Source organism: Sinocyclocheilus grahami, unplaced genomic scaffold, assembly GCF_001515645.1.
Source record: "Sinocyclocheilus grahami isolate Dianchi unplaced genomic scaffold, SAMN03320097.WGS_v1.1 scaffold208.1, whole genome shotgun sequence".
Lineage (NCBI taxonomy): Eukaryota > Metazoa > Chordata > Actinopteri > Cypriniformes > Cyprinidae > Sinocyclocheilus > Sinocyclocheilus grahami.
Window position 1 is genome coordinate 974,538 of NW_015505387.1, and position 14,642 is coordinate 989,179.

General features: G+C 38.1%; 1 protein-coding gene across 1 annotated transcript; it reads right to left on the reverse strand.

Annotated features, from left to right (window-relative positions):
* Window positions 1-2,228: 2,228 nt before the first annotated feature.
* Window positions 2,229-12,192, reverse strand: ddx51 (DEAD (Asp-Glu-Ala-Asp) box polypeptide 51). The gene is made up of 16 exons (XM_016286251.1): window positions 11,835-12,192; window positions 11,071-11,378; window positions 10,064-10,236; window positions 9,829-9,979; window positions 9,358-9,503; window positions 8,907-8,978; window positions 8,702-8,808; window positions 8,507-8,615; window positions 6,694-6,836; window positions 6,290-6,467; window positions 6,081-6,196; window positions 5,212-5,328; window positions 4,982-5,083; window positions 4,823-4,886; window positions 4,056-4,190; window positions 2,229-2,396 (listed from the first exon to the last, which is right to left on the reverse strand). Exons 1-16 carry the CDS (start codon window positions 11,855-11,857, stop codon window positions 2,370-2,372), a joined length of 1,971 nt encoding a protein of 656 aa, XP_016141737.1. The 5' UTR covers window positions 11,858-12,192; the 3' UTR covers window positions 2,229-2,369.
* Window positions 12,193-14,642: the final 2,450 nt, after the last annotated feature.

Consider the following 14,642-nt stretch of genomic DNA (forward strand, 5'->3'; position numbering starts at 1 on the left):
TACCATTCGCATTTTAAATATGCAAGTGGTGGCAGACATATCTCATAAATATAACATTTTGTTAAATTGTACAACTTAAATATGGGCTTACTAAAAAGATATTTGACATTCCATCAGCCATATTTCGTTAATTTAACATGTCCATGTTATGGGTTCTCACAACGTAAAAGTCCAAATAAAACTGCATTCATTTGTAAAGTAGGTAAATAGTTGAAATACGCTATAACAGCTCCAAACTGACATTTATGAAGTTCAGCCTTTCCGTTAAAATGACTACAGGATATTTGTGTTGAAGACAGAAAGCAGGAATTTGTGTATTTGGACTTTTGACTCCAAACTTAGTGACCCAGTAAACCAGTTAATGAGACACAGCCCTCAGTTCCTTCCGTGTCCAACCTAACGTGTAACATGAAAGCTAGTCTGGGACAGTCTGGCCCTGCAAACCTGCAGCTATTAAAGGATGTGTGAACAAACCATACTGAAAAGAAAACAACAAGAACTGATTTTCATCCTTGGGACTGGTGAAAGTGTGTTTGGTGTAGAAACACACCTCTCAATCATGTAGTTTTTTATACTTGAAAGGGCATTACTAAGAGTCTCTTACGGCTCTTAAAGGAGAAGACTTGCGGAACGAAAATTCTGTCATCATTTACTCACCCTCCACTTGTTCCAAACCTGTATGAGTTTCTTTCTTCTGTTGAACACAAACAAAGATATTTTGAAAAATGTTGGTGTCCGAACAGTTGAACACCACACCATTGACTTCCATAGACACACCACTGACTTCCATAGACACCCCATAGACACACCACTGACTCCCAGAGACACACCATAGACACACCACTGACTCCCAGAGACACACCATAGACACACCACTGACTCCCAGAGACACACCATAGACACACCACTGACTCCCAGAGACACACCATAGACACACCACTGACTCCCAGAGACACACCATAGACACACCACTGACTCCCAGAGACACACCATAGACACACCACTGACTCCCAGAGACACACCATAGACACACCACTGACTCCCAGAGACACACCATAGACACACCACTGACTCCCAGAGACACACCATAGACACACCACTGACTCCCAGAGACACACCATAGACACACCACTGACTCCCAGAGACACACCATAGACACACCACTGACTCCCAGAGACACACCATAGACACACCACTGACTCCCAGAGACACACCATAGACACACCACTGACTCCCAGAGACACACCATAGACACACCACTGACTCCCAGAGACACACCATAGACACACCACTGACTCCCAGAGACACACCATAGACACACCACTGACTCCCAGAGACACACCATAGACACACCACTGACTCCCAGAGACACACCATAGACACACCACTGACTCCCAGAGACACACCATAGACACACCACTGACTCCCAGAGACACACCATAGACACACCACTGACTCCCAGAGACACACCATAGACACACCACTGACTCCCAGAGACACACCATAGACACACCACTGACTCCCAGAGACACACCATAGACACACCACTGACTCCCAGAGACACACCATAGACACACCACTGACTCCCAGAGACACACCATAGACACACCACTGACTCCCAGAGACACACCATAGACACACCACTGACTCCCAGAGACACACCATAGACACACCACTGACTCCCAGAGACACACCATAGACACACCACTGACTCCCAGAGACACACCATAGACACACCACTGACTCCCAGAGACACACCATAGACACACCACTGACTCCCAGAGACACACCATAGACACACCACTGACTCCCATAGACACACCACTGACTTCCATAGACACACCACTGACTCCCATAGACACACCACTGACACCCATTGACACACCACTGACTCCCATAGACACACCACTGACTCCCAGAGACACACCACTGACTCCCAGAGACACACCACTGACTTCCATAGACACACCACTGACTTCCATAGACACACCACTGACTTCCATAGACACACCATAGACACACCACTGACTCCCATAGACACACCACTGACTTCCATAGACACACCACTGACTTCCATAGTAGGAAAAAAAATACAATGGAAGTCAATGGTGCTCATCAACTGTTCGGATCAACAGAAGAAAGAAACTCATACAGGTTTGGAACAAGTGGAGGGCGAGTAAATGATGACAATTTTCGTTCTGGAAGTGAACTACTCCTTTAAAGGGGTATATAATGTAACATTTTAATTAGAAAGGATTTTTACATTTTATTAAAAAAACATTTGCAGCTCATTTCATTACAGTCCAGACATTACTTTTTTTGAGAAACATTTTTAAACAAACAGATGCACAGCTCAGGTCAGTTCCACCTCAGAAACGCTTCCTCGCATTTTCCTCCTTAAAAACAAAGAAGTATCAATATTAGCATTACAGCTTAAAGCACAACAATGTAGTAGAAAACGTAGAGTTGTGTTTAAGATACATTTGAGTCGATAGTGGCTGTGTAACAGGGCTGAGCACACTGTAAAAATATTTTGGTACATTTACGGTAAAACATAGCAGCTGTGTTTGCCACAAATTCTCTGTAAAAAATATGATGACAATATTTATAGTATATGGGGGTTGGCATATTGGTGCCTGTATATATTTTTCCGCTTATAACCATTAATTTAATTATGTGATGTAATCTTAATATACTGCTACTGCAAAGCTACTACCAAGATCTGCTTTTTTTAAACCTAAAATGTACAGATAACACCATGATAATACAGATGGTATATTACAACAGAAAGCCACATGATGAATCAAAGGTCATCTTAAGTGGCCTATACATAAATGTGGCAAAAACTCGTATACTGACAATTCACATGGTCATAAACCGATGGCAAAACACCATCAGCGTAACTCACATGACACAAAAATAATGCAATAAACATTAAATGACAGAAAAAAGTAACACAAAACACCCAAATGTACATTACTGATGATAAAAATAAGAAACTAAATTATTTAAATATAAACTCATGTTGTGTTTTTAATTTGCCTAGGAATGCCATTTGACTGTTTTTTCCACCATAAGATGCACAATTCGTAGTTTTTACTTCCAGAAACAACTTATGTGACATTATAATTAATTGTACAATTTGATTTTTTTTTATCAAATTACATATAATTGCAATTTAAACCATTTACAGTTTTTTAAAACCATATATAGTAAGGTAACTTCACAGTTAACCAATTACCAATCTTTTCCTATAAAATTTAAAAAAAAAAATTTTTTACAGTGCACAATTCAGAATTGAACAGAGAATGCTTCTTGAATTCCTATTCAGTTCCTGAATTTAAGGTAGCAAAACTCTGCTTTTTTAATTTAAGGATGTAGAATAAAAAAAATGCTATATTTTAGTTTTTAATAAGACATTCTATCAGTATTATGTAACCATATAAACATTAGATGACAAAAATACTCAATATTTAAAATGCCAACTACACAATTGTGTTGAAATGACTTATTTATGGACAATCATTCCCCAAATGCTCTAATTTACCCCAAAGCCTTGAGCCACACACCTATACTTATATATTTTTTTTTATATATTTATATATCAGAAGATTCCATTTTTATTTTATTTCATGATTTCAATATTTAACTTTATAAGGGAATTTAAAAAATAATGTGATGGGAATTCTGCGGCTGCAGGTGCTGTCAGTTGTAGTTTATTTTTAATTATAAATATGTCTAAATAAAAGTCTATATAAAACCTAAGTGAATGAAGTAGCAAAGTCATTCAAAATTAACAATATTTAGAATAAAATGAGAACAAATTAACTTTCAATGATTTAAGTAGTAAATCTAATTAGATTCCCTATGTGGGTTTTTATTGAACTGCAATTCTGCACAACCCTGCTGTATAAACTTACATCATTCAGGTTCCCCAGACAAACATCAAGCCTTGTCCTACAGGAGAATCACTTACGTAATTGAGGAACAGGCTTAGTCCATGTCTGGAAAACCTGCTAATAAGGTCTCAGGCAGCTCTGCAGCTTTGCTTTTACCTTCACAACGTTGCCGAGCTCAGCCAGAGTTTGCTCATAGCGGGTCTCCATGCTTCTAAGAGCTTCTGGTTTCACAAAGTGCCTCTGTATGCCAGGACTGCCAGCATCTCTCACCATCTGCAAGAAATTCTTCTCCTGAAAGATAAACAAAGACTAAAGCACAATTCTGGTGACAATCAGCCATTAGAACAAATGTGACCCTGGACCACAAAACCAGTCATAAGGGTCAATTTTTCGATATTGAGATGTATACATCAACTGAAAGCTGAATAAATACACTTTCCATTGATGTATGGTTTGTTAGGATAATATTTGGCCGAGATACAACTATTAGAAAATCTGGAATCTGAGGGTGCAAAAAAATCTAAATATTGAGAAAATCATCTTTAAAGTTGTCCAAATGAAGTTCTTAGCCATGCATATTACTAAACAAAAATTAAGTTTTGATATATTTACAGTAGGAGATTTACAAAATATCTTCATGGCACATGATCTTAACTTAATATCCGAATGATTTTTGGTATATACGATAATTTTGACCCATACAATGTTTTTTTGGCTATTGCTACAAATATACCCCAGCTACTTAAGACTGCTTTTGTGCTCCAGGGTCACATATGGTGTATCTCAACCAATCAGTCACTCAAAATGATTTCACAAATTGGTTTTTGCCCATAATAAATGCCTACTGAATAAAATGGACTAAATGCTAATTGACTGGAACAACTCGCACACACAACTAAATCAATCAATGATGAAAATCTGACCTGCACTTCTAAAAGGAAGGTGAATGCCGACCCAGCCTTCCCTGCTCTCGCTGTTCTGCCCACCCTGTGAATAAAAACACTCATCAAATACACTGTCGATGGATACAAAACACTTAATACCCACATATACTGGGCTTCTATTGTATTATGTTGACTTGCCTGTGAATGTATGTTCGGATGTATTGAGGAGCATCATAATTAATGACACATTTCACGCCGTTGATATCAATGCCTCTGGCAGCAGCATCTGTGCTGATCAACCTGACATGAAAAACATATCAACAGTATTTCATCATTACATACACCACATACAGTCTTGCACGGTGTTATGATGGTAGTAGGTTAGTATAAATCTTGTTGGGCAGAGCGGATACTGAAGGCATACGTACAGTGGGATCTTCCCTTGTTCAAAGTCCTTCAGTGTTTTTTGTCGTTCACTTGGGTTTAGTTTAGAGGAAAACTCAGCCACTTCCACACCGCCGAACAGCTTCACGAGCAAATACAGTCTGAGAGACAGAAGAAAACAAAAATACAGTAATAAATGGTGTTTCTTTGATTTGATACATTTTAGGCAAAAGATCACAGCCAAGCACAAGATCTGAAGGATCATGTGACACTGAAGACTGGAATAATGATGTAAATTACATTTCAGAAATCCATATAAAATGAAACACATTTTAAATTGTAATAATATGTAAAGAATACATATATACAATACATATTTAACATTTAAATTGCACTAATATTTCACAATATTATTGTTTATACAGTATTTTTCACATAAATGCAGCCTTGGTCAAAATATAAGACTTCTTTCAAAAACATGACAAAAATCTCCGAACTTTTGAATGGTAGTGTAAATATGGAAATCATATTAAAAATGGCATATCCTGTATGGCATATTTCAGAATAAGCACCAATACCTATCAACATATTAAACAAAAAAATGTAATTAATGTAATGTAATATATGCCATGCAGAGACACTTTTTAACTAATGACGTAAACAAACTGCAAAATTGATTCGAATAGATAAGATTGAAAGAACTGATTTGTGAAAAAGAATATTATAATAGGCTACTAAAGAATTAATTTCCAGTTCTACTGCTTAGTAGTGGTCGCTACAGGTTAATTAATCGTTGCAGTTCTTTATTTTTTTTAATTTGCGACTAATTTAGTCATGGCTTGGAGCCCTGGATGTAAATATTTACAGTAGCTCTTAATCTGCATCGTGCTGAAGCTTAAAAATGCATCATTACCGGTGTGCTGCTTCTCTGGAGTTTGTGAAGCACAAAGCAGGACTGAACTTGAGCCGAAGCAGGAAGTGAAGGATGATGAGCGGTTTCTTGCTTAAGGTGCAGGGGACATGATACTCCTGCATAAGACATTCCCATATGTTAAAGATGTGCCAAGAAGATTTTAGACCATATGGTGTTTGATTACAACATTCAGGGAATGTTAAACTCACAGCGAGACCCTGAGGGAAGTTAAAAGCGTCCTGGCTTTGTGTGCTGGTCTCTGTCCTGCTGTGTGTGGAAGTGAAGAGTCGAGGCTGGTGCAGATCCAGCAGCTGCAGCTTCTCAGGGTTGTGGGTGAGAGTGGCGGAAAACAGCAACTTCTGCAGAGGAATCTGTGGCGGGGACAAACTGACACACACACAAACAGACATAAACACTCAGCTGCTTGTTTTAGACTAGTAATGCAGTCACAGGTTCTTGTTTTGGGAGGTGAGCAAGACACTTTATCCAAGGTTACTCTAAAGTTTAAAGGTGGGCATAAACACCGTCAAACTGAGGGTCATTTGGGTTGGCTGATATTCTGGGTGGAGTTGAAAACCCTTGTGCTAAATAATGGCTAAAGATGACATCCTACCTTGCCACTGTGATCGGTCCAGGCAGGATTCTCCTGAAGACAGACGTCTGTGTGTCAGCTGGGCTTCTGTACACTGCTTTAGTCACCTGAGTGAGCCACGACTGATGCATGCCGTCAATCATCCTGTCTGCCTCGTCAATAATCTACAACATACACATGGTACTGTAAAGCTGTCTTCCCACTTTCTATACAGAAAATAGAAAGATACCATGATAGAGACATGCATATCTGACTTTACTGCCATTTAATTCCTGTGTTAAATGTCATTTCAATCCTAAAGGAATAGTTCACTCTAAAACAAATAAATAAATGAATCCATCATTAAGACATTTAACTTTAAACCATTGCTCCTGAATCCATAATGCTTCCTCCAATGAAAAACTTTCCGCTTGTAAATGGTGCTTGATCTTTGCATATTTCTCTCCTGATTCAGACCAGATGACTTTTTTTTTACTGGAGGAACCGATTTTATGGATGGAGGCATTTTAGCTGGAAGCAGTGGTTAGAAGTTAATATCTTAACGATGAATTTGTTTCTTACAAACACTTTTTGCTTCACAAATCACAATCTAAACTGTTTGGACTCTCATTCTGATGGCACCCATTCACTGCAGAGGATCTATTGGTGAGTAAATGGCGTAATGATACATTTTCCTGGGAAGAAACACACTTGGATGGTTCGAGGTTGGATACATTTTTAGCAAATTTTCATTTTTGGTTGAATTATTTCTTTAAGTGCAGTAGACTAGCATTGTACTGTGGACAGTGCGATTTTTCAAATGTATTTAAATGAATTCTCTTCTGCTGACCAAGGCTGCATTTATTTGATCAAAAATACATTCAAAACAGTAATATTGTGAGATTATTACAACTTAATAACTCATTTCTATTGTAATGTATTTTAAAATGGAATATAATCCTGTGATGCAAAGCTGAATTTGCAGCCATTAGATTCACATAGTGTCACATGATCCTTTAAAAATCATTCTAATATGCTGATTTGCTGATTTTTGTGTAAACTGCAATTGGGTCATTCCACGTCAAATCAACAATTTCAGAAACATCTCCGGCTCAATATTTTTATATGTCTAATAATTTTTCTGAAGAAAGATACACATGTACAGTGATGAAAGCCAAAATATTAGATGTCATGGATGAATATTTACGGAGTAATCCACTATTTTGTAGAGGGGGGTCAAAATGGCAATCTTCACCTGAGATTCAAAGCCAAATTAAAGGGCAGTAAAAATGATTTCAGAAAGATGGCAGCATCATAACGTTTCGTTTACACAGAGATTGGAAGGTCTGTTAGTAAAATCTGTTGACTTCAGCTAACTTTTTTTGCATTATGTGCCAATGGTGACTATTCAAAAATGGGGAAACAGCGATTTTCAAGTTTTTTCTTCAAAGTTTGCATGCCAATAACTCAAGAAGTATTGAAGATATCTTAATGCCCTTTGAGATACTGGCTCTTAGCAAACTTTCCTTTTGGCATCTACATTTTTAAGGCCCTATATTGTTCAGTTCCAGAGATATTGGAATTTCAATATGGCTCCAAGAGTAAATTGTTAAATTGTACACTTTCAGTCGTCAAAAACCAAATGTGGGTCACTTTTCTTTTCTTTTAAAGAGGAATGTCTGAAGACCTAAGGCCACAAAACCCCCTTTTTGATTTACTAGGGTTAAAATATTAGGCATAAATATCATTTGTAATGTAAATGTAAAATAAATGTCATATTTGTTCTTTTTTTGGTTCACAGTAGTTCACTGAAGACATTGCTACAGGTGTGCATTTGATTTGCACTGATACTCACCAGGAATCGTAGATGTTGTAGACTGAAGTTGCTGTTTTTGTTGATGTGATCCACCAGTCGGCCTGGTGTGGCCACCACAATATCAGCCAAACTGTGGCTAACACCTCCTCTGCACATAGAGTTTAAGTTCCAACTATAATCCAAGTCCACATACAATGTTATCCTATTTGTCCCATGAGCCTACAAAATACTCACCTGATTTCAGAGAGCGCTGTTTGCTCTGCACCAAATGATTTTTGGCCTGTGATCATGACCACCTTTAGACTGGTGCCCTCAGTGTATGTGCTAAACACCTTTGACACCTGTGGGTTTGAAATCAATGTTGAATGCTGATGGATATGTACATAATTGGACATGTAGACAATTAACTGACAAATAATCAGTGATTAATAATCATTACCTGTTGTGCTAACTCCTTGGTGGGAAGTACAGCGAGCGCACGGACATCACGCACCACACGCATGGACAATGCCTGCGTTAATAAGCATGTCATATAAATATATTTTGTCTCTTATACTTAATGAGAAATGTTTCTTGAGCAGCAAATCAGCATATTAGAATTATTTCTGAAAGACCACGGTGAAACTAAACACTGGAGTAACGGTGCTAAAAATTCAGCATAAATTAAATTTTTAAATTGTCACATTATTTCACAATATTAATGTTTTTACTGTATTTTTAATGCAGCCTTGAGGAGCATAACAGACTTAATTCAAAAACATTTAAAAATCTAGGAAATGCCATGAGCTGGATTTAAATTGGCATCATCCAAATAAACTCCATAGCTCAATTTATCAGACAGTTCCAATGCAAATATAAGCATGAATGCAACTCAATGTTTGTACATATACCTGTACAACAGGTATGACGAACGCCAGTGTTTTTCCACTTCCTGTAGGTGCAGAAACACAGATGTCTCTGGGTCTGTAGCCACCTGGACCGAGCAGCAGCCCTGAGCTCACGCTCTCTAGGATGGCAGGGATGACCTCAGCTTGAACTGAAAACACAAACACAAATGATGCTTTGCAACCTTCATATGCCCTCCTGTAGCTCAAACAGAGGAGCATGACACTAGCAACCACAAACCATGGGTTCTTGATCAAATGTGAATGCAATCTAACATACTTTGGAAATAAAAGTCAAATGCATACATGTAAATTGACAGAAAAAAAAAAGAGTTAAAACGGACTTTTTGTCAGTGCTGATCTACATCAGACTCTGCACTAATAGGGGTCAAGATTTGGTCCGTTAGGCCCCATTTGTATAATCAGATGACTGCATTGTGTTTAATACAATGCCAATGAATCATCGCTCCCTTTTACCTGGAAAGAAGTTCTGTATCCCGTTGGTTTGTAATTTCTTCAGCAGTGTGGGACAGATGCCTGGCACCTCAATGATGGGAATGAGGTTGTTCTTAATGTCTCTCTGAATGACGTCAGGCTGTGCCAACCACTGGGGCAATACTCTTTTAACCTGTAATTGTGCAAAAACATTTCTTTTCAAGACACAACACCCGCTACGGTTTAATTCAGAACTTACAGATATTTTCCCAGCTACCTTTTGCACGGTCTTCTCTTCGAAGCCGCCCAGGATGTAGAAGGTGGTCTGGGAGGAGCCGTTTTTTGCCTTTGGCTCCTGACTGATCTGAGGGTCCACAGACTCTTCCTCTAGGCCCCTTTCACTTGTTTCTGTGATTTCTACAGACTTCTCGTTATCGGATTCTTTATCTCCTAAAATAAATAATACATTTATGTATATATAAAAAAAAAAGAGCACAAACCACAAACATTTGATAAAGCTTGAAACTTTTAATAAAGTATTTAGTTTTTCCTTCAAAAAAAGTTAAAGAAGTTAAAGAAGGTGATTAACTTTCAAAAAGGGTTATTTGAACCTGATCTTATTTTGATTCGATTTTTTTAAATAAATGTTAAATATCAAAATACATGATATACAATTTAAAAAACCCAAACACAACTTTTCTTGCTAACTGGTTTTGTAAATGCTGATTTGTAGTTATTAATAAATACATATATATTACAAAGTTGTTGTTTTTTTTAAATGTTTGGATTTCTTTTTTTAATAATAACTCTGGTAACAGGGTTGAACGCTTGAGCTTGATAAATGGAGCAAAGACTAAAATTGTATGTAAACACTGAAAAAGTGGCATAATATTATGTGTGTCTTATTGTTATAATGCCCCCCCAAAAAAAGAAAAATATCACTTCTTGATTATTTCAGGAAATAAATCATGTTAATGCCGTAAAAGGGCAGCACAAACAATATTAAATATTCTATTTTTGGCATAATGTTATATGCCAAATATTGAAATGCTATTTTCATAGTTTAACTTTTATGTACATTTTATGCTAATGTATAAGTATCTAATCATTCTCTCTTCAAGGAATATGGGATTTATGCTTTTATTATTTAAAGAAATATTATGGGACACAAACTTGTATCCTATTTGTTCTAAAACATGTCAAAATGTTTTAAGCCCACCCAAATCCCCGAGCTTGTCCAGATTCATTTAAGAACAAACAAGCACAGCAGTACGGCAGCATTACCCGTATTCACGCTCTCGTTTTCAGTGGACAGTGTTTTCAGTTTTTTCTTCTTTTTAGCCGAACTGGCAGCTTTTCTCTCACTTTCACCCTTCTTTGTTTTACGCTGCACTCCCTCCGTCTCTGGCTCGTCACGTTTTCTCTTCTTCTGTTCTTTATCCCCCTGCTGCTGGTCCTCATCTTCATCAGCTCTGTTTGAGGCGCTCTGCCGCTCTCTGGCTTTGACCTGCTCCTGAAGTTTAGCCAGTAAAGCTCTGGAGCGAGACTCTCTGCTGGATTCACTGTCCTCCTCCTCCTCCTCCCCTAAATACCTGATCACCACATGTAACACATCAATGGGACACCGTGTTAAGAAATAACACACACTTTAACCTGTAGATTTTAGGTTGCATTGAATGTATAAGAGAAACTGTATAAAGGCTTGTTTTGTTTTCTTTTCTTTTATGTATATTTTTCATTCTTCTGATGATATGTTTGCAGTTTACAGCAATGTGACATTCATTTGAAATATAATAGTACATCAAGTTTCAAGTCGCATGTATAATAATAATAATAATAATAATAATACAATAATTAGAAAAAGGTGTTTTAACGATCCTTTAAGACGAAGCGTCCTATGCCAGACTGTACAACCAAACAGAAGTGCGTCTGCAATGAGAATGAGCGCCATTGCTTATGATTAAACTGGTCAAATAATTTATTATAAGAATAACTATGAACTAAATATGCAGCGAGCACTATATACTTTTGATGTAAAGAATACATACCTATTTATCATAAACAGTGCCATTATAGTGCCTCCTGGCTCGTGTCAGCGCCACGTAGACCTTTATTTCAATCACGCAGTCATAAATTGCTGTAGTTTTATGTATCGGTTTTCAGAAATGAAACCGTGCACGGCTCCGGTGACCACGTGTTCGTGAGAGCCGGTTTACAGTCGCGAACTGATGACGTAGCGAACGGCCACAGAGATAATCGCTGGTCCCATAACAGCAGAGGACTGTGTCAGTAATTTCCCGGTTTAAATCTTCGCCGTTTATCATTATTCATGACCATAAAGCACTATTGTCGCGTGGAGCATGTGCTGTCCTCCGCGCTGACAGGGACAGACGCCGCCTGGAGGGAGAACCACGCTCCTGCACGAGTAGACCGCTAGATGGCAGTGTTCACAGACACCTTTACAAACACACAACTAATGGCATTGTACTTTACAAGCGTATTTATCATCAAAATAAGTGTCGCATAATTATTTATATTTTTTTGAAGATGCCTCTCTTCTGCTCATCAAGGCTGCACATACAGAGGTGGCCAAAATTATTAGAAGACTAGTATTTTCACCCGCTAAAAAATGGGTTTAAGTGAGTTATTTATATCTTTTGCTGTAGGAAATATCAGTTTACATTTCCAAGCATTCATTTGGCCATTGATTGTAATAATCCAGTGAGATTTTAGTCTGACAGTGCTCCGCACAGAGCTCTGATCTGACCATCATCAGTCTGTCTGAGATTACATGAAGAAACTGATACAAGACTCAATCCAGAAGAACTGTGGCAACGTCTCCAAGCCGCTTCGAGAAACCTATTTGCAAAGTTACCTGAAAAACTCAGGTACAAGCTCAATTTCACCGAGGGCAAAAGCTGCTTTAAGCGCAAAGGATGCTCACACCAAATGTTGATTTCATTTAGTTAAAGGTGGGGTAATTGATTTCTGGTAGCCAATGTTGACATTTGAAATCACCAAAACAAACACGCCCCTACCCCAAAAGGGTCTCGCCCCTATTCTGATAGCTCCGCCCCACACATACGTACCATCTCAGGCAACGATTAGTTCTGTGAAACAAAGCAAAACCAATGTTACACCATGTCTACACCGGACGCGAGTGGCGCGGCGCGAGAACTCATTATAATCAGTGATGCTGTCTACACCATAGATATATATATATATATATACATATCTATGGTCTACAGTGGATGCAGCGCGACACGACAAATCCCCGACAGAAAACTGCTGCTGCGTTCTATTCATGACGTATTGACACAAATTTCAAATGATTTTCAACAGTCGCTTTCCAGTGTTTCCAGCTTTACAGACTTTAGCTGCTGCGGCGCAGACACGGTGTTACTCACCTATCGAGAAGAAACAAAGCCACCTCGGCGTCTGATCGCAGGCCTTCCGCTCCTCGAGTCCTCTCCAGCGCTGGAAAGCTGATCCCATATTTACACGGGTCCTACTTCTTGCCTTAAGCCTTCTTTTGTTCCGCAGATGTTTTCCCCTTTTGTTTTTTATCCGCCATCTCTATCTTTCTGTCGCTCGGCTCGGCTAATGCCCGTCCTGTGCACTGAACCCTCTCCCCTGCACATCACGAGTAGACACGCCCCTTACTGCTGATTGGCTACAAGTTTGTTTTGCTAGTCGGCCCGAATCAGTTTTCTAAAGCGTCTTTGAAAAATCGCTTACCCCACCTTTAATAGAAGTTAATTGATAAAGAAAATGTATGACATTATTTTTGACAGCATCCTCATTTTACAGCATTTTTACACAAGTGCCTAAAACTTTTAACAGCACTGTAGCTTTGCAGGTAGGTTTCTTGAAGCATCTTGGAGACATTGCCACAGTTCAGTTAATGGTAATATGGAAGTTTGTAAATGTAAACTGATATTGACACACTACAGCAAAAGATAGATATAACTGACTTAAAACCTTTTTTTTTAGCTGGTGCAGATACTAGTGTTCTAATAATTTTGGCCACCACTGTATTTGATGCAAAATACAGTAAAAACATATTGTGAGACATTACAGTATTACAATTTAAAATAACCTTTTTCTATTTGAATATAGTTTCAAAATTATTCATTTGATGCAAATATAAATTTGCATCAATTAGTGCGGTCTTCAGTGGCACGCAATCTTTCAGAAATCATTCTAATATGCTACAACACAACGGCATCTTTTAAACAGGTTTCATTTATTATTACATACACATTCTACACCAGTGAGTGTTTTGCATAACTCAAGTATTTCAAAAAGACAAATGCTTCCAGATTCATTCAAAAGGCCACCAAACAATCATGGCTGTTTCGACATTAAGCATAAACAATATGAACAATCCCCAATCTCAAACTCATATAAAACACCTTTCCACAAACAGCAATGTGGATACACAACTAAAATTCGCCCCTTGTAATAGAAACTTTATCTCATAACTCTTAGTGTCAGTGAAAAAGTGTGTGATGCACCTGCCTAATTCTTACAGGTGTACTGAAAACCTATGCAGCAAAAGAAACAGGTTTCATGGGATCGGACTGAATATGAGCATATCTGCATACATTGCAATTAATAACTGATTTAGTGTATATTGTGACCAGCAGAGATAACAGTGTCTTTGTACTAGAGCTGCCTGTGTTTAAACATAATAAAGGGAATGTGCAGTGTGTATTGATAACTAGAAATCAAATATTACACTGAACAGAATATAAGTCACATTCTATTACAGTCGTGTGCAATATAATCCAGCATCAATTGGATTTAACGTCCAGCTGTTTAATATGATCCCAGCACTAATGTGCTTAATGAAA